General features: G+C 42.6%; 2 protein-coding genes across 2 annotated transcripts in view; one reads left to right on the top strand and one right to left on the bottom strand.

Annotated features, from left to right (window-relative positions):
• The window catches only part of CD96 (CD96 molecule), a 90,329-nt gene that overhangs the window by 25,558 nt on the left and 45,408 nt on the right, over positions 1–19,363 (top strand). The window contains exons 4-7 of the mRNA XM_059388132.1: positions 2,100–2,310; positions 5,342–5,397; positions 16,057–16,147; positions 18,142–18,330. Coding sequence (XP_059244115.1) covers positions 2,100–2,310; positions 5,342–5,397; positions 16,057–16,147; positions 18,142–18,330 — 547 coding nt within the window. The remainder of the gene's footprint in view (positions 1–2,099; positions 2,311–5,341; positions 5,398–16,056; positions 16,148–18,141; positions 18,331–19,363) is intronic.
• ZBED2 (zinc finger BED-type containing 2) lies at positions 10,762–11,415 on the bottom strand. Its single transcript, XM_059388130.1, has one exon. It carries the CDS (start codon positions 11,413–11,415, stop codon positions 10,762–10,764), a length of 654 nt encoding a protein of 217 aa, XP_059244113.1.

The raw sequence follows: 19,363 nt of genomic DNA, 5'->3' as shown, positions 1-19,363 counted from the left end.
AGACGTTTCATTGTTTGCCTGAGCTCATTTTCTCCCCACCTCATCTCTCCTTTGCTCTGTGAAGGCGGCCATTCACACGCAGGTTCTTGCCTCAGCCCCCTATTTAACTCTGGCATCAATTAAACTATGCCAGCCAGCCACATGGAGCTACACAATAAAGCAAAGGCAGCTTTTGTCTTCCTAGTCTTCAAGCTCAGCTTCTGACTGCCTTTCTTCCCACTACAAAGTAGCCGGTGGAAATGTTCCAGGTGGGGAGTCATTTACTCAGTGACCAAGAAGCCTTTTGAACTCTTAAGATCCTCACAAAAACAGAACCTGTGCAAGAAGCGAGAGCTGTGTCAGTGAGCAGGTTCTGGAGACCTGCAGGGGGAGCCTGCTTCCTTAATGATTGGCCTCCAGATCAGCAGCCATGGACTGAAGGGCCTTCCATGGTCTTCTGTCACCACCCAATACTAAGGACTCCTTTCAGAGGCCCTGTCTCCAGGATACAAGCTCTCTCCCTTAAATTTTCTGTGTGTATCTTCATGAGGAAGATAGCAGCACTGACACCTGGTTCCCTCTTTTGGGGGGGGACAAAGGTATGTACATTGTTTCAGGAGGAATATCTTGAGCAGAGTATCATTCTTTGCAAGGGGCACTAACTACATATGGGTATGTAAAGCTGATACCAGTCCTAGCCATATGACCCTAAAGAATGGTGTCTTACAGAAGAAGTTCTATGAAATATATTCTGGAAATACCTGTATGAACTATTTAAGAAGTCTGCCTTCATGTTTCCCCCATTTCTGCTCCTCACTCATACTTGAATTCTCTTACTCACTTAGCTTCCATTTCTACTACTCTGAATCATCTGGCTTTTTAACAGATTTAAGCCAGAGATTCCAAGCGACAGATCTTTCTTTTCGTTTGTGTGTGTGTGTGTGTGTGTGTGTGTGTCTCCTTCCCCATCAAATGTACTACTTGCTGTTCAACTTTCTTCATCTTAGTTCTCTTCATTTCCCACTGATCTCTGCATGTCATGATTCATCTGCTGTTTACAGTTAAATCAGTGGTTTTCAAACCTGGATCCTTTGAGGACCTTTTTAAAAAAATGCCCCCGCCTAAGTCTCATCCCAGAACCACTGAGGTCGAATCTCCAGAGGACAGACTTTGGGCATCAGAATGTTTTCAAAGCAACTCAATTGAGAATATTAAGTTATACTAAAGAAGAATGAGGGCATAACCCTTCCTTTACCCTTGTGCCCCTCAAGAGTCCCCTCGTCACTGGCCCTTAGCACATACACTGACACTGACCAGCACAGTGAAATCCCAGGGATCTTGTCCATGGAAATTCTGGGTATGGCAAGAATAATAGGAGCATTTCTTCACAGACGCAAGAAAGGATATGGAATAGAAGAACGAAATACTTCAAATAAACTCTGATTTGTGGAACTCAGATTAACATTTACTGTCTACCCTTTATGTGTCCTCCTTGAAGGTAACAGAAATAAAGACAGAAGGGCAAGGACCAAGACTAGGAGGCACCTAGGGCACAAAATTTAAGGAGCACTTACTCTCAGACGCCCACCCTGCACTTACAGGATCCCGAGACTGAATGCCTCCTTAAATGCTATGCCTTAGGGGTCTCTTCACCTCATCTTAGTCCTGGCCCCAAGGGGAGCTAAAGGAGCCCTTTTCTAAAGGGAAGATAGAAGGGAGGACAACTGTCATCCAATTTAAGTGAAGATTTAAAACAAAGCTAATACAGGACATCTTAGCATTAAGATTCTTGAACTTAAAATAAGAACTACGGTCTTTCATTAGCCCCCAGTGCTGTGCCCTCCAAATCCCACCCCGATATGCAGCTTATGGAAAGTTGTGGAAAGAAAGTTCTAGTCAGAAGATCATCAAGTTTCTACTCACTTTAGGAGAGGGTGACTGTAGTTGTGAACTGACAAGTGTAAAGATCTTTTCTCTAGTAATATACTAAGTATCTCTTAATTTCAGTTCTTCATTCATCATCTCTATTTTTACAGATATAAATGAATTAATGCACATGGAACATCTAGCCCAGAGCTGACATGATTGAGTGCTTAGTAACTAGTGACTATTTCTTTCAGCAGGAGAATAATGGAACTCGGGAAACACTCATCACCCAAGGTCACTCCATCAGCAATTCCACATTGTTTAAAGACAGAGTCAAGCTAGGCACAGATAATAAACTCTACCTCTCTCCAGTCCAAATCCATGATGATGACCGGAAGTTCTCCTGCCGTGCTGTGGTCAGATCTGGCAAAATCTTGAGGCATTCCACCACAGTCAAGGTTTTTGGTAAGAGATTTTGTTCTCTGGGCTCCCTGCTATCTTCCTGTCCATTTCTCCTGCCTTGCTCCACTCTGGAAAGAAAGTGCCTTGTTAACTGGAGAGCAGCTCCCCAGGGTAGCTACTCTAGAGCTGTTGCCCTTGAGACTGTCATTCATGGTAAGGGTGGGAATAAGGAGAGAAGTTAAAGAACAGTGATTGAGTTGATAGAATAAAATCACACAGAGAGTAATTAATTGGCCCTAGATTGACCAGTTTCCCGGTGACCACTCCTTATTTACAACTTTAATGTTTCCTGCAAATACTGGAAATCTCTTTAATTATAACTGCCAAAATCTAATTACTTAGTTGTCTAATTGTCTCGGTTGCTTGTGGGAGGAAGGCGAAATAGGGCCAGTACGAGAAAAGAAAAATAATAAACACAGCTCCAAAGAAACTGCGGGAGTTCCCCCACCCCCAGCAGGGCCAGGGCCTCAGCAAAGGAGCCTGTGGGGATGGCCCTCTGTCCCTGCATTCACAGAAGTGTGGGGCGGAGCTGAGATATCCACCGTGGCCTCACTCAAATTGCACAGACTCTGCAGGGAGGAAATCTGGGGGAAATGTGAAAATCCTACTTTGCTCAGTGATGCATGGCAATATTAATAAATACAAACCCCTGGCTTTGGATTTTTTTTGTTGTTGTTGTCTCCAAGAACTGTGTTTTTAAAAAAAAAAAAAAAAAATCATTTTTAAATGAAGGCAAAGAGAAAAGCAGTGATGTGGAGGAGCAATTAATTATTTTTGCAAATGAGGTAAACAAAAAAGATAACTTAACAGAATCTAAGGGCATGAGCTCCTAGATTTTTCTTCAGTTCTCTGAATGACTGGAAGAGTGAATCATCTTTGTTTTTACTTAGAATCTTACTGCATTATTTTTAAAGATCAGAAAGTTCAGGATGTTGAGGGAAATGCAGACCCTGTGGTGTATAAAGACGGAAGCAGCTGCAGCCAAGATTTCTGTAGTTTGAAGTCTTATGCTTATAGCCCTTCCTATATTGCTCTCTGGCTCACCCTCCTTCCCTCCCTCTCCCTCCGTCTCTCCTTGGGAGATGGGCTAAGAGATAATCAATCACCCCTGATGATCAGGTTGCTTATGGAGCCTGAACAGTGCTCTGTGAAGTGGTGGGAGAGACTGTTTATCTCTCATCAATTTTACCCTTCACTCACTTACTGGGGCGTGACTGTCTTCGACCCAACATGAAACGGACTCATCTGGCCTGACTTTAGGCAAATCGATGAAGGCAGATATCCAGGATGTGAAAAGAAATGTCGATTCCAAGTTAGACGAACTATGTCCCATTGGACCAAGGGTTTTTGCTCCCCAGCTTGATCTAACTGCCTTGTCAACACTTAAACTGCACCCCGTATCTCTCTGCGACAGATACTTCCATCTTCGTCTCGAACGCTTCCCTCTCTTTCACCTCTCACTCTTCTGGCCCTGTTGGTGTCTAGAGCTTGCTCTCAGTTCCGTCTTTGATCTTTCAGTAGAGGCTTAAAAATAAGAGGTTCTGCCTGCTCGTTCATGAGTTCTTCCCTGCTTCCTGGCTTTCCCCCTTTAGTGAATGGGCTATCCAGGCTATGCTTGGCTGGTCTCATCCAGTCCTTAGACAGTGTGTGTGTGTGCCACCAAGTGCATATTACAGTGGCCCTGGCATGGAAGGAAAATACATGTCTTATTCAGAACCCACTCAGCATCCCTCGGTGATTCCTCAAATAGAACAAGCCAAAAATTAAAACTTGAAAACCTTGACATAAATACCCACGTGTAGCACTCCAGCTTGGATGCCCTAAATCCAGCTTATTTCTTCTTCCTTAATAATGCCTCCATTCTCTAACAGTCCAGGGACCAGAAGCTTCCCCAGCATCCTTGCTACTTCCTGCCCTTCTCTCACTAATCTCCTCTGACTTTACTTTCCTTAGCAGGGAACCTGACATCACAGGTTTGCCCCCTCCTAACCCCTGACCCCTAAACCCGATTGTCCTGAGCCTCAAAAGAAATTTACATTTTCTTTTGTCTCTCTAGCACCCTTGCAGCTTTCGGTACCTAGTCTTCCTTTCAGGTTCTTCATTTCGATGGTATTTGTTGCTAATATGAAGTCAGAATCCCCGTCATCCCGTTAGGGTTGTAGGGTGTATTTTGGTCTCCTCCATGGAGACAGGATTCGAGTTAAATTAATTTATTTGAGATTTACATATGGAGGGAATTTATGGACGGAAACATCAGGAGACGAGTGGAAAAACCAAGGAAGGGAAGGAAGATAATGAAATGTACATGACCATGCCGGTTACCAGTGTGGGCTTAGAACTCACTCCCACAGGGGAACTCTGGAAGAACACACATCAGAGTTCTCTCCCAAATAAAGGCAAGGAAGTTGGAGTATTATCCGCCAACTCCCCATCTGTTATCACCATTAGCTCTCTAGACTTACAGTTTGCCCTACTTGTGGACTAAGTGTGCTCCTATAAATTCTTAGGAGGGACTCATTAGGTATGCCCAATGAGAGGCCTCCAACACGTAGAAGGAAGTGCCACATGGCTGTACCAGGCACTGACAGTACCTGTGACAGGCTTACTGTCTGCCGTCAAGAGCTGTCTTAAAGTCACTTCAGTTCAACATAATGTACCCAGTGCCTATTTTGCGCTGGGCACTGTTAAGTGCTAGAGATGGACACATGAATGAAAGAAACAGCCTGGCTTCTAGGCACTTACAATCTAGCAGCACATCAGAATCACTGAGATATTCTCTGGTGCTTTCTAAGATCTGTATTTTCCCTGAAAATGTAAATTTCTTAAGAACAGTGAAGTTGATCTGTCCACCTTTGTTTCCTAGGCATGTGTTGGGTGTTTAATAAATATTTGATGATGAATCTTACACACCCATGCACGTGCACATGTGCACGCATACGTGCACGCACACACACACACACACACACACACACACAAATGGTGGCCAGGTCAGATGACAGTCAGTGCCACTAACTGTGTTTTGTTTGCCTTTAAGCTAAGCCAGAAATTCCCATGATTGTGGAAAATAACTCTACGGATGTCTTGAGAGAGGTGAGTCACATTGAAGCTTTTGAAGATCTGTAGTATAATATGCCAAGGTATGTTTTGTTACATCATTGTCCAGAATGTTTTCTCAAAGCACCTTATTCCTTGGCCCTCAGCCAATTAATTTCTGGTGAGGAAGAAGGGAAACTGAGTTGATCCTAGAAACCAAATGGGAATCTTACTTTCTGACTTCGGGCTCTTAGAACATGTGATCTGTAATCCTTATTAATCCTTAAATTTTCTGGAAAAATTGTCTCAATAGTTTAATGTTCTCCTTAATAAAAACTGGAGAAGATAGTAAAAGAAAAGTAGGACAGAAAGCAGTGTGAATCCTGTTATAAGAATGAGACCTTTGCTCAGCTGCATTTAATTTGTTCTAATCTATTTCCTATAGCAGCTTTCCTGTAGTTTTTATTTGGAAGTGACAAGAGGAAAAATGCCCTTCTGTAACTCCTTCAGAATCCTGGCTATTCCTCAAGCAGTAGGAAAAAAGGCAGGTGGAAAAGTTTCTTGTCGGTAATTCCCAGCCTCAAGTCACTGGGTTCTGGGCTCACTTGCCAGCTCTTCTTGCTGGCTGTGACCTTAGGCAAAAAACTTCTATCTTTTTAGTCAGTTTTTCTATCTCTATGAAGAGGATAAGAAGAGTATCTGCATCTTGTTGTTCTTAAGAATTAAATGAAATAATGTGTGGAAGGCTCTTAGTATAAATATGGCAGATACTAAGCATCAGTGAACATTATAATTGTTGCTATATTGTTATTACTATTAGTGTCAATCAGCTGTCTTGGGACACTTCGACTTAATTCAAACTTTTCAAAATCCCAAGTTGTAAAATAAATATTCCCACAAATTCTCAAACACTTCTTGCTACATGGGATGAGAGAAAATTACACTCATATTCTAGTTTCTTCTAGTCCTTCGAACACTAAATAACTTATGATTTCTGGTCCTGCTGAATATCAGTCATTTAATTTGACAGCTGCATACAAATCATACCTCAGACTCTGTGGGATGGTTTTAGATGAGAATATACTTGTGTCTGCTGTTTATTTTATGTGTTAGTCTCTTAGATAATTGGTGTTATAATCCTGAGTATATAAAAAAGATTAAAATTTTTTTTCTTCCACAATTAATCCCAACTTTATTAGTGGATTTCATTTCAATAGTTTGACTAAAACAAACTCATGGCTCAATGTTTGATAGGTATTTTTGTTTCTTATAAGGATTTCTTGAAGGTCCTTTATGCTAATGTTTACAGGTACTAAGGACTCAATTCAGATACGGAACCATAAGATTGGACCCAAGAATTTTAGTTAAAGAGAAAAAAGACTTTCTCTTACATGTTATCAGATTTCCTCTTCTGTACCCATGCTTACCTGGGTTCTGACTAGACAACTCAGAGAACCTTCCTTTTGGGGAATTAGTGAGTAATCTCTCACCGACTCTTTATAACCAGAGACAGGACACAGCATGTCTGCGGATCTTTGAGGGTTCTGCCAAACATTAGTAATTCTTTACCCTAATATTCTTAGAGTCCCCATTGTATTTTTAATAGCTTCTTAACTCTTCAAAGTGCTTTCACATGCTTTTATCGAGTCATGCTTTCAGTGAGCCTTGGAAAAAGGTAGAGTATGAGTCATCTTACTGATGAGAAATTAGGGCCCGGAGAGTCTACACAACTAAGTTGCTGATAAAGGGCAGAGCCAGGACGAGCATTTGGCATCCCTGATTCCAGGCAGGACAGTGTAAGGAGAGGAGCCTGTGGTTCAGGGGCACAGAGAACTAATGTCGAATCCTAATCTGACCACTTCCTGGCTACATATCTTCATCCAGTAGTTAACCTCCACGAGTCTCAGCTAAGTCACCTAAAACTGGGATCGAGATTAATATTTCACAGGGTTCTTGGGTGAATTAAATGTATGCACAGTAATGGAGTACCTCGCCCATGATAGATGTCTCGGGAGCATTTCCCTCCTCCCACTATTTATCAGTCACCTATTCTCTTTCACCCATCCCTTCATCTGGATAAATGTTCATAAATCTCCCGTGTGATTGATTTTAGGAGGCAGTGTGGGATAATGAAAAAAACAGAACATAGACTGTGGAATCCGACAGGCCTGGGTCTGAATTCTCCGTCATTTATTAACTCTGGCCCCCGGGACCTTGATTCCTTAGCTTCCTCATCAGTGAGCAGGGAAAATGATCCCAACCCCTCAGGAGTGATACAAAGATTAAGTGAGAGAACATATGCAAGGTGTCTACCATCTGGCAACCATAGGGTTGGTTCATGGTCATTTCCAACCCCCTCTTCATTCCTGAGAAATTAATCCAACATGTTCCTATGAGATGGCCTACTATGTGCTATGTATTCACTACACCAGCAGCCCTTAGTGTTAAAAGTAATAGGGATTTGGTCAGTTATGAGTTATGTTTATGGTTAATTCATTTTTCCTGAAAAATAGAAAAGCCCCCAGATTATCCTAAAAATGATGCTTCTCAGGCTTTGACATGCCAGGTTTGTCCAAGCAGAGTGGGTGTCATATTCTTGTGAGTTCCATGGCAAGGCTTAACCAGGGCTCCAGCGTGGCGCACAGCCTCGGCCCTGAAGCTGACCTGGAAAGGGAGTCTTTACTGAAACCACAGGGCCCCTTTTTGTACCAGACTTTGTATTCCAATAAAAGATGCTGGCCTAGGAGCCATCAGCTCACAGTCCTGGCCCTGCATACCCTACTCTGATGATGCAGCAAACAAAGGCACAAGAGAGATGCATGAAAACTCCAGAGTTTATGCAATAGTTCGGACTTCCCATGAGCCACATGTGTCTGTATTTCATTCCTGTGCTTTCTGCTTTAACACCAGCATCTCTGTGGATCTCGTCCTTGTTGTTCTCTACCTTTATTATGTTTGACAAAAGTTAGGTGAAAAAAATATATATAGAAAGAGCTACCTAACATGAAACAGGAAACAAAGGTAGTTGGGGTTAAAATGCCTGAAAATGGGGCACCTGGGTAGCTCAGTAGATTAAGCATCAGACTTGATTTCCACTCAGGTCATGATCTAAGGGTTATGGGATTGAAACCTATGTCAGGCTCCAAGCTCAGCTCTGCTTCTCTCCCCTCTCCCTCTGCCCCTCCCCCACACTTGTGCTTGCTCTCTCAAAAATAAATAAGTAAATCGTTAAAAAAAAAAAAATGCCTGAAAATGAAGAGAAGTTAAAATCATAGGAGACATGTGAAGTAGACGCCAGACTCTAAAAACACATGTTATCATTCAGCAGTATGACTCTGGTGGCTCTTTGAAGATTTTCACTGGTGCTCTTTATTTCATTGTGATTTTGTAAAGCCTGAAACTTCGTGGATCCTTTGTCTTTCTTAAACTCCATTTCAAGTGTACATGTGTATGCGTGTGTATGGGTTTAAGATTAGGTGTTAGAGCTTTTCTTCTTTCTTTCTTTCTTTCTTTCTTTCTTTCTTTCTCTGTCTGAGGACACAATAAGGCTCTGATTTCCAGGGTCCAGCCACAGGACTCCCAGCGGCCCTCATCATGTGCAGTGGTGAGTCCCTGAGCTTGCACCCCAGCTGGAGAGGGCCCTGAAAATGGCACCGTACCCCTTTGGACTCCATATGGGAAGTGAAATCTCTAATATCAGGCTGGTTTCTGGAAAAAAGGGAGATTAAAAGTCTGCAGTACAGTCTGGGTTTTTCCCAAGCTTGTGTTTGGACTTGTGCTTGTTCTACAAACAGCTCTCAGAGAAGACAGAGGTGGCTGTTAGAGCTGCAGACAGTCTAAGAACAAGCACTAAGAGGGAGCCACACACAGGTAAGGACAGAGCCAGGCAAGAAGCCATCATTATACCAGGATCTAGTCCGCTTTCTGGAAGGTTGTTGCCTGCCCGTAAAGGGCTTGGGCTTATTTATGAGACAATGAAAGACTGTGTTTATTAGCTGTTTTCTCCCAGCTCCCACCACCCCTCACCCACCCCCAACCCAGTTAAAAAAAAAAAAAAAAGGTTCTAGAGGAATCATTCAAAATAAAAGCTCCAGCACAAAGGCCAAACTCCTTGCCAGTTGGTTTTATTCTATTCCTGAGTGAACAACATACTCGGCGTATCCTCAACAGCCCAGGGAATTGTTCTCTCCCTATGGGCTATTAGCTTCCATTTTTTCAAAACATCTCTGAGTATTTAAAAATGAACTTTTTTTTTTTTTTTTTTTTTTTTTTTTCAAAAAATCAGGGAACAGTTGGCATGCAGCCAGCATCTCAAAGACAGGGATAAAATCCCAAACCTATAGCTCACGTGAATGAGAGGTCTGTAGGGACAAAACAAATGCAACCTAAGTGTTACAAACTGACCTCAGAACCTAGGAAAATGTTCTTTGTCCCTCAGTCTCCCAGGTCTCTCATCTTCTCAAGGCGAATTCCCCCAACCCTGGGGGGTGGGGGAGGGGATCCGTCTCTCTTCCGTGTTCACACTTCTTCTCTATCCCTTTTTCTTTCTCTTCTGGTTTGCTGCCTCTTCCTCACCCCATCTCTCCACCTTTCCCTTTTCCTTTCTGAGTTTCTCTCATCTCTTCCTCATGAAATCCCTCTTCAACAGACCTTAATATGAAATTGGATTATATTTTCAAATATTTATGAATAAGTTTCTATATCTTCTGTTCTTACTGTTTCAGCCGAGTGAGCTGAAAAGTTCAGTTCTCTTTGTGCCGATCACACAGGAATGATGTATGTGTTAGGTTGTTGGAAAGACAGGATTCAGACAGGTTGTGCTGGTGACACAGCTTTAATATGAGCAGGTAGTACAACACAGCACCAGTGGGAGAAAGACCTGCACCAGATGGGGCCCGAGATCTCAGGTGCAGGCTTCTATGTCCATCCACAGCTGTACCGCACAGAACAAGCTCCGTCCCCAGTTCTCAACTGACCACCGGGATGTGTGCAAAGGCCTGGGCCCCAGGAACCCTGTGCTCAGCTCCTGGTGGGGTCTCTTAGAGTGAGCTGGTCACATAGGGACATTCCAGCCACCTGACCAGACTCACCTGTCAGAACCCTCAGCTCCACCAAAACCAAGTGCAAAGCATAAATCCCGTTATTTTCACTCAGCAACACAGCAGGGTGGTTCGTTCCGTACCCAAACTGACAGACCCATGATGGCAAAACTGCACTTATCTCCAGTTAATGCATCTTGAAGTTTTGATCAGGACAGCTTTAGGAGCCCTATACATAAGTGTTTGGTCAGCTGACCCCTCCTGAGATTAACCTACTGTGCACTCTGTCTCTTAAAAACAAAATATTTTCTATTTACACTAACGTGGCTCTTTGCTGTGAGCCTCAAGTCTGTGTTTTCAGAACAGATACCTCCCAGACTGATTACACAAAATGGAAGGGATGCGCTAAGGCAGGCTGCTCCTGCTCCCTCTGACAGGCTTCCTTCTCGGCCCTCACCTTCCATTTCATCTCCAGGATGGCCTTCTCTACCTCCTCCAGGGCTCGCTCTCGCCTTTCCACTGCCCTCTCCCGCCATTCCACGGCCCTCTCCCTCCTAAGCACCTCCTTTTCCCTTTGGCTGGCCCACAACGCCAGGGCCCCCACCTGCTCCAGGAGCTGGGCCCAGTCACCCTCGATCCCTATGGGGAGCTGGGGCCCCTGGGGCCTCGGGTCCTTGCGCTGCCCCACCTGACCATGGCCAGTCCTCTCTAGCTCCTCTCTATGCATGCTCTTCAGATGTTTCCACAAGGCTGTGGTGCCCACGTTAACCCCGGGGCCACGGCTCACCTGCCTGCCGCACAGGCGGCAGGTGGCATATTGGTTGGGGTGGTGGCCGGCACGAACAGGGGCCAGGTGGAAATACTCCCATACCTCTGAAAACCGGGTCCCCTTGTTGTGCGGCAGAGGGGCGGGCATAGCTCTCATGAAAGGGCCAACCTGTTCTCCCTTCTCACTCACTGCCTCTTCTTCCTTCATCTCTAGGTCTCCTTTTGCTTTCATCCTGGTTCCCTCCTCTTCCTCCTCTTCCCGCCTCATCCTATCTCCTCTTCTGTAGCTTTCCTTGAGCCAGAAGTCTTAGCTCAACCACAGCTAAAGCAAAATGAGTAATTGGGAAGGGACTGTAGTAACTCTTGGGCATTCACAACAATGGTCAAAGGCTGGCCACACCTGAGTGGTGTGGTGTTTCCTCCTTTCCGCTTCACGGGAGAGTCAGGGTGAGTCAGAGCCACATGAAATGCCCTCTGAGGCTCCCGTATACATTATCTCCAGGCCCCAGATGTGTATTGATCCCTCCTTGTCTAGACCAGAAAGGCAAAGCAAATGAGTCCAGAAATCACAAAGTTCTTCAGTAAATTCAGGGTCCTCTACAGATCAAGCACCATTCCATACGTTTCTGAACATTGGAAGTGTCAGGTTTTCTCTTGATTCCCTCCTGGCTGCTTCCACTGTGTCTATGCTCGTGGATGCCTGTAAATGGGTTTTGGAGGCTCCGAACCCCCAGGCTGCTCACAACGTCCAGGCTGGGGCATCACTGGCCTTCCTCAGAGTAGGGAGAAGCACACCCAGAGAGAGGCTGACGTGGGAGACACTCGCACTTCCTGAGAACTGGTGCAACAGGCAGTCCAAACTCTGGGTAATAAGGTTCCCAGTGTGAGGTCAGTTTGCCCCTAGAGAGGTAGGTCCCTCTGGGAATGAGATTCTAAGAATTCCGAACAGCAGGCTTAGCTGTTTTCAGCAGGACGAGCTGGCATGGACAGAGGAGAAGGAGGTGGAGCACATCTCCAGAGACCTGTCGCTCGGTGGTCCTCAGCAAGTAGCTTACACTTCACCTTCCCTGGCACCATCACCTGCAAAGCCAATAGCTGAGAAGACCTTCCCGACAGCAGCTTGCTCCAGATGTTTGCCTGATTCACCCCCACCGAAATAAATAGATGGATAATTAAATTACATTGTAAAAAATAGCCTGACATCTCTCTCCTTTTTGGGGTCATTTCTTAAGTAATGGAGAACCTTCTTTGTCAAGTTTTGCAACCCCAAAGAGTTAGGAAACACTCCCACCTCCCCAACCCTACAAGTGGGTACTTACAGTCAAGCAAGGCTCTGAACGTGTCTCTGAGGGCTTTGGTGTGGGGTGAGCACTCCTGCACGCTGTGGGTAGCTATTAGCTGACTCCTGCCCCCAGGAGGAGGGCACCTGCAGTTACTGTTCCCTCCCACATCCAGGGAAGCCTCCTTTCCAGGTAGGTGTGTCCAAGTCTGCCCACGCACTGAGGCAAACTTTGTCTCTGCTCCCCTCCCACTCCAAAAAAGAGGTTCCTGGAACAGGGCTGGTAATAAAACAGTAAGTCAAGCACCTACAGGTCTTAGCTCTCTTTCCAGATAACCCGATCATCTGGCCTCTTAAAGCAAAGGAAAATACTGAAGGGGGGAAAAGGGTGAGATTTCAGCAGAGAAACCACAGGCCTCAATGACATCTGTGCTTTCAAATATTTTGTCCAGTTGTCAGACCATGAGTCTCAACGTTGGGTTTGGAAACTATGGAAGTTGTAAATATAGTCAGTGGAAAAGAACTTGCAGGAAAGGGAAGATTAAGTGAAAGGAAACCTCCCAAGTTTAAAGAAATCTGAGATGTTGAGAGACAGATTTGAGGTTGCTTTTTATTATATTATGTAAGTGGAATTGGCAAGGTTGAATTGCTGTTGGCTTGTATTCTCAGTTGGAGGGAAATAAAAGAATAGTCACATAATAGTCACATAAATGCTACTATTTATCTATATGTATATTTAGGAGGGAGAACCTACCAGGAGGAGACAGGAACATTTTGAAGAAGGTGTCCGTAGAAGGAAAATGCTTGAGTTATAGAAAAGATGGAAATGGCAGACTAGAAAACAGAGACAGATGAATTTCAAGTGAAGAAAGAAGGTTGAGGGGAGGAAAGACTCCAAAGAGAGGTGAAGACTGGGTAAACGAATAGGAGAACTTTAAAAAAAAAAAAAAAGATTCCTCTTTCTAAACTAAAAAAAATTATTTTTTAAATGATTCTGCGGAAAGCCCTTCTGAAAAGTTTCTGCCCAAATTTAGGCAAACTGAATCTGAGCTCATTTACAAATGGTCCGCGTTTCAGTATTTCATCTACAGAAAAAAAGGAAATGATCATTCTTACAGCCAGATGTGAATTCACTTTTCCTGACTCTCCAGGCTCGCGCTCCATCCAATCTCCCGCCGGCGTCCCTCTGCTGCCGGGACAATGCCCCCAACTCACAGGAACCATTTCCATCTCTCCAACTTTGCGAATTCCCCACTAGTTTCCGCAACAGCCCATCTGTGGAGTCCAGGCCCCTCTCTTCCCTGTCTGCAAAATACAACTCTGTTCTCCTATTCCCAGAGTTCACCCTTCTCTGCTCTCCTACAGAACTCCCCAAATATTTTCTGCCACTTACTACATCATTCTTTGTGCAATTGCGCAGGTATTCTGTGTACACTTAGAAAATGTGTTAGAGAGACCAGTTCTTTGGCTTGTCTCCTGAATGCAACAGCCGTGCATTAAGTGAGTGAGTGATTTTGACTTCTCAACAGAGGAAATTGTGTGTGTACACTCATGGGTGTATACACACAGACTCTTGTCCATATATACTTCATATATATATTTTTTAATGTAACATGTTTTTCTTCTGACTCATTTGGAAGTTCCCAAACTGCAGTAATTCTGCTTGCTCAGCAAAACCCTCCAAACTTGATGTTTCATAAGAGGTTTGACTTCAGTTTGAGCTGGTTAAGTCTGTGGCTTTTCGAATTTAGAGAGACTGGGAGGGAGGCGTTCAGGACAAGAACCACATTCTGAAACAAAAATCTTGGAACACAGTTTGGAGGTGGTGGAGAGTATTTGAAATGTGACTCACTCCATAAAATGTGAATTTAGAGAATCCACAAGAGTTAAAGTTTTTTAATATTTTTATTATGTTGACAAGAGATTTCTTCAGTAAGCCTGTTGCCTTTATAAAATAATGGAACCCTTACTTGTTCCTGATATTACCATATCATCATCTTACGGTGGGTTAACCAAGCATGGAGAAAATGAGTCATGAGAGTGGTTTAAAGTATTGCTGTTAACAGAAACCTTTACCACTTTTTTTTTTTTTTAAACATTTCATTTCCTGTAACTCTTACATCCCTTCCTGGACCACCTGAAGATAAATACCAATCTTGGGCATTTTACTGAATTAAAGAAATTGAAACCTCTTTTCTTTATTAAATAAATTATATTTTAGGGGACCTGGTTTTACATTTGATTTTCCAGGACAAAAAGTGACATTATGTCATAGGTCTGCATGGCTGATCCATGCACGGGTCTCCATTGTCAATACAGAATGAGTGGAAACACTGGCAGCTGCCGTGTTCTCTATGTGCTATTCTGCATTCCACAGACAGTCCCCTCTGAAAGTCTGGTGATTTCCTTGGGCTTTTTGTAGGGATGTATGGGGAAGGTGCTAAACTGTACCTCTGTAGGACCTCACCAGAAAAATGCTACTCTAGTATCCTTAAATTTGGTTTCTCAACTCTGCTCAGGACCAGACTCTCTGGGTATTATTAGTCTGTGGGGAAATTGGCACCCCAAGTATTACGTATAGTTCATTGTTCTTTACTAGTTAACTAGTGAATCCATCCATTGTGGAAAATATTTGAGAACAAGAACCAGGGCTGGCTGTGTGTGAAATACATACATTTCTTGATGAGAAAACAAAAAACTATGAATGGGATTATAATTTTGCAGTGTCTCCAATAAAATAATGAGGATCCTATAAAGTCTTATTGGATATTTTCACCAGGCTGTTGAAATAAACTATCATCTCACGAAGAGCAAATACAGTGTTGGAAGTAAAACATAACTGACCCTACCCCTAAGCTTTCTTGTTTTGTAACATAAGCTACGTGTTCTGTCTCTTTCATGTTTCAGTACAATGTGTCTTACCAGGAAATATCTTGGACTGGGACTGGAGTGGCAGAGTTCACAATTGTGCCATCGACTATATTCTACTCCCTTTCACTCTTCTGTGATTCGGGGCCTTGCTTTCCCCATCTGTCAAATGGCAATGATAAGGCATGTCCTCCCTGCCCTCTAGCATTGTTAGGATGAAAAAATGAAAAACCAATTACATAAATTCTCTACAAGTCAAAAGTAAGATGTTTATAATAACGGTGTCTCTGGTTGTGGCTCTAAGTAGTACTTTACATTATTTGGGGAGTGGAAACAACCAAAATATGGATCTCTTTTAGCTTTTAGTCTAACAGTATATTCTTTTCTGGCTTCTGCCTGTTAGAGCTTCTCCATTTTTCTAGTCTTTGGCTTCCGTCTAGTATTATTTTATTCTTCCTGTATGCAGTTGTGATCTGCCTTCTCCAGAACCCAGAATCCAGTCTTGCAACATTAGTCTAGTCCTAGATTCTTCATAAGTTAACCTATGATTCCAGCCCTGAATTCATGACATCTCTATAGGAGACAGCCAGTTCGTAGCTCACATTTTCACATAACCTCTGAAAGGTAAACACAGCTTTGTTGAAAGTGGAGAAAATCCTTTCCTGCCAATTTGCTGTATGTGACAGTTGGTGGGGTTGTAAGGGGTACCAGTTTCTTCTGAATTTGCAAATAAGCCTTTCTATGTTCTGCCTTTACCCCCAGAGAACATTCACCTGCTCCCTGAGGAATGTATTTCCCACAGCAAATCTCACATGGTTTATAGAAGGAGGCTTTCCTCAAGGTAAAAAAGAAGGTAAGGAAATCAGTCAGCCGAAATGGGTTTGGCAAAAAAAGAAAGAAAACAAAGAAGAATAGAAATTACCATTGACCAAGTTGATCTTGGCATTTAAAAACAACTCTCATTCCAAAACAAACATCATCTTGCCTACCAGGTGCTATTTTCTGATACCGCATCTAGTGCCTCTAAGAGGACCGGTGTGGGTCACATTTCCCAAAATTAAAAAATAAACTTGACTTCTTCTTCTTCTTCTTCTTCTTTTTTTTTTTTTCTAAGATTTCTTAGAGAGAGTGTGCATGAGCAGGAGAAGGGCAGAGGGGAAGGAAGAGGGGAAGCAGATTCCTCGCTTGATGCCAGGACCCTGAGATCATGACCTGAGTCAAAATCAAGTGACCAGCTGAGCCACCCAGGAGCCCCACACCTGATTTCTTTAACTTGAATATAAATGCTCATGTTTTATTTAACTGCTAGTAAAAGCAGATCTCTTATAGGAGGGCAAAAAAAGTTTAATTCAACATACATTTATTAATAATTTCATTTATCAGATAACTTAGCACCACTGCTTTAAATCAATAAAGAAATACTTTCTACTTTTTCCTTTAAGGCTCTGAGTGGGGTAGGGTGTAGAAGACTAGAGGAAGTATACATAAAGGACTGGGCTTTATGACAAGGAACTCCTCTAGGAGGATTAAAAAGTCTTGGAGCTGGAACACACATAGAGGCAAGCTCAGGTGAGAACGTACAAAGCTGTACTTTTCAGAGGTAGTAAACAGGCAGAATGATCCCAGCCATTCCCTGCCTGGGACAATAGCCCTTCCCCTTTCTCTTGAGTCATTCTTTTGCTCAAAGCTCAATATCTTTTCAACAGTAACTGAGTCCCATAGCTTTTGATACATTATTACTTTTAACTGATAAAATAAAAAGTTCATGTTGATGAACGATTATATCAATCCACTTGATTCATTTTTAGACTCTTACTGGGTTTGTTACTCACTTGAAAATAATTCACCCTTAATAATGATGGATGCAATCCTGAAAATACCTCTTAAAGGTCATTAGATATATGTTCTCCTGTTAAATAAGCCCTGGCTTGATGTACTGGGTTACCCTCCCAACCATGAGGCCAGACAGTGTGGTAAAACTGCGTTTAGTTATTATTTTGGCAAGCAACAACTTCAAAACTAGCATTTAGAGCCCGTCGTGTAAAAAAGCTACGGAGAGTCCAGAAAGTTCTGGCCTACAGTGACAGATGGTTTTACATTAATTTCCTGCTGCCATGTGTGCTATTTGGAGGCTGGACTAACAGTGGCAGTTAAATAGTTTCTATTTCTAAAGGAGACTCACAAGACCCAAAATGACAGTGGTTATAAATCTATAGCTTATTTCAGGAAAAAGACACAATATAAAAACACCATTAAAGTAAGGGTACATATCACGTGTCTAGATTTACAGCAAGGGGGGCAGTGAAATCAGGCATGGGGTTCTTTTTAAAGGGGAGGGGATCACCAATATGGCAGAGAATACCTCAGAAATGGGGAGCCCAAAATGGAATCTTGGCTGAGGTTGTTTTGTATTTTACTTAGGCATATTCCTGCTATGTAACCAGACTCGACAGTAAAGCCTTCCCAGGTTCTGGCCCAGGTCACATGCAAATGATCAGTCTCACTGTTTCCAATAAACAATGCTGGTGAGCTAGGACAGCTGGCCCCCAACCACGGGCCCATGGTCCGGGCCCCCAACCCCGGACCCATGGTCACAAATAAAGCAACACTATTAATCGATACATTTTGTGCCTTGACCATTGATCAATACCATGCAGGAGCTTGAGCAAAACAGTTTAGGTTAACAGTTTAGGCCTGCTGGAATAAACCCTCAGTGTGCAGAAGCTGTGGTTTGACCATTTTAGACTCTTTTACTGTAAACTGGACCATCCCCAGCCATGCCTCGACATCATTTTATGGCTCATACAGAAAACTGGTGACTGATCTTATCCCGGATCTGTCTTATAGGAATATACATTACTAATGAAGAGAGAAAAGACAAAGGTGGATTTTTGGAGCTGAAGTCTGTTTTGACAAAGGTGTATGGTAATAAACCAGCCGAATCAAACAACCTGACCATCTGGTGTATGGCTCTGTCTCCAGTCCCCGGAAATGAAGTGTGGAATATCTCATCTGAAAAGATCACTTTTTCCTTGGGTGAGTTGTCTATTTAATAAGGTCAACCAGGGGTGATCAAGACTGCCATAAACTCAGAACCCTTCTAATTAGAATAAATAGAACACTCATTATTTCCATGGTAGTTTAATCTTGGAAAACTCTTTACACAGCTCAAAATTATTAAATTTCATACTATCAAAACTTTTTTGACAAAACAATGGGACTCTGCTTAAAAGAATTTCTTCAAATAAAAAGTAGCTGATTCCTGTTCCTGAGAATTTCTGATGAATATGGCAAATTTTTTTCAACTTTCTTTAATAATAGCTTTTTGCTAACATACCATATGATGAAAATTAACACTAATATATTGATGATCAAGAGAGATTCTTAAAATCCTAAAATCCCTTCTGAGTCACTAAAAACCTTCAATTATATATATAGAACTTATAATTTTAATACTTAAGTATTAAATTATATATAGAATTTATAATTTTAATACTTAAGCCATGTATGAGATATAAATAGCTTGAGGATAAGGACTCTATCCTCATGATTTTCATGCCCCTAGGTTGAAGCACAGAATCTGACACATTGAAGATTTTTATGACTTGAAAATTGATATGCAGGATCATTCTACTTATCACAACATTTGCTTAACCAGAATATTCGCTACTCTATACCTCACCAGATAATGGAGATTTTTCTACCTAAAAGATGTGAACAAATGTCTCAACAAATACAGCGACAACAGATTGCCTATAAAAAATAGAAGTTTGTAACGACAACTATCAAACATGCACAGATAACAGTAAAGTAATACTTGAGCAGATTTGTTAGCCATTATTACAACTCTGCAAGACCATTAACATCTTTTACCACCTTCCTATTTTCAGAGATACTGTAGTCTGTATCATACTCATAAAATCCAGGATAGCTTATAAGGAAAAGTTTCCCTTTGCTTCAAGGCCACTGTCTGTGTCTTGGGTCCTACCCAGCGCTTTCACAAATGCAGGCAGTTGGTTCCTGGGAGCCTTGGATGGGAAGGGTACATGGCTCAATGCAAATCCACCAT

Source organism: Mustela nigripes, chromosome 2 (assembly GCF_022355385.1).
Source record: "Mustela nigripes isolate SB6536 chromosome 2, MUSNIG.SB6536, whole genome shotgun sequence".
NCBI classification, from domain to species: Eukaryota; Metazoa; Chordata; class Mammalia; order Carnivora; family Mustelidae; genus Mustela; species Mustela nigripes.
The sequence above is the reverse complement of the archived record's forward strand: the minus strand, read 5'-3'. Positions and strand labels throughout refer to the sequence as shown.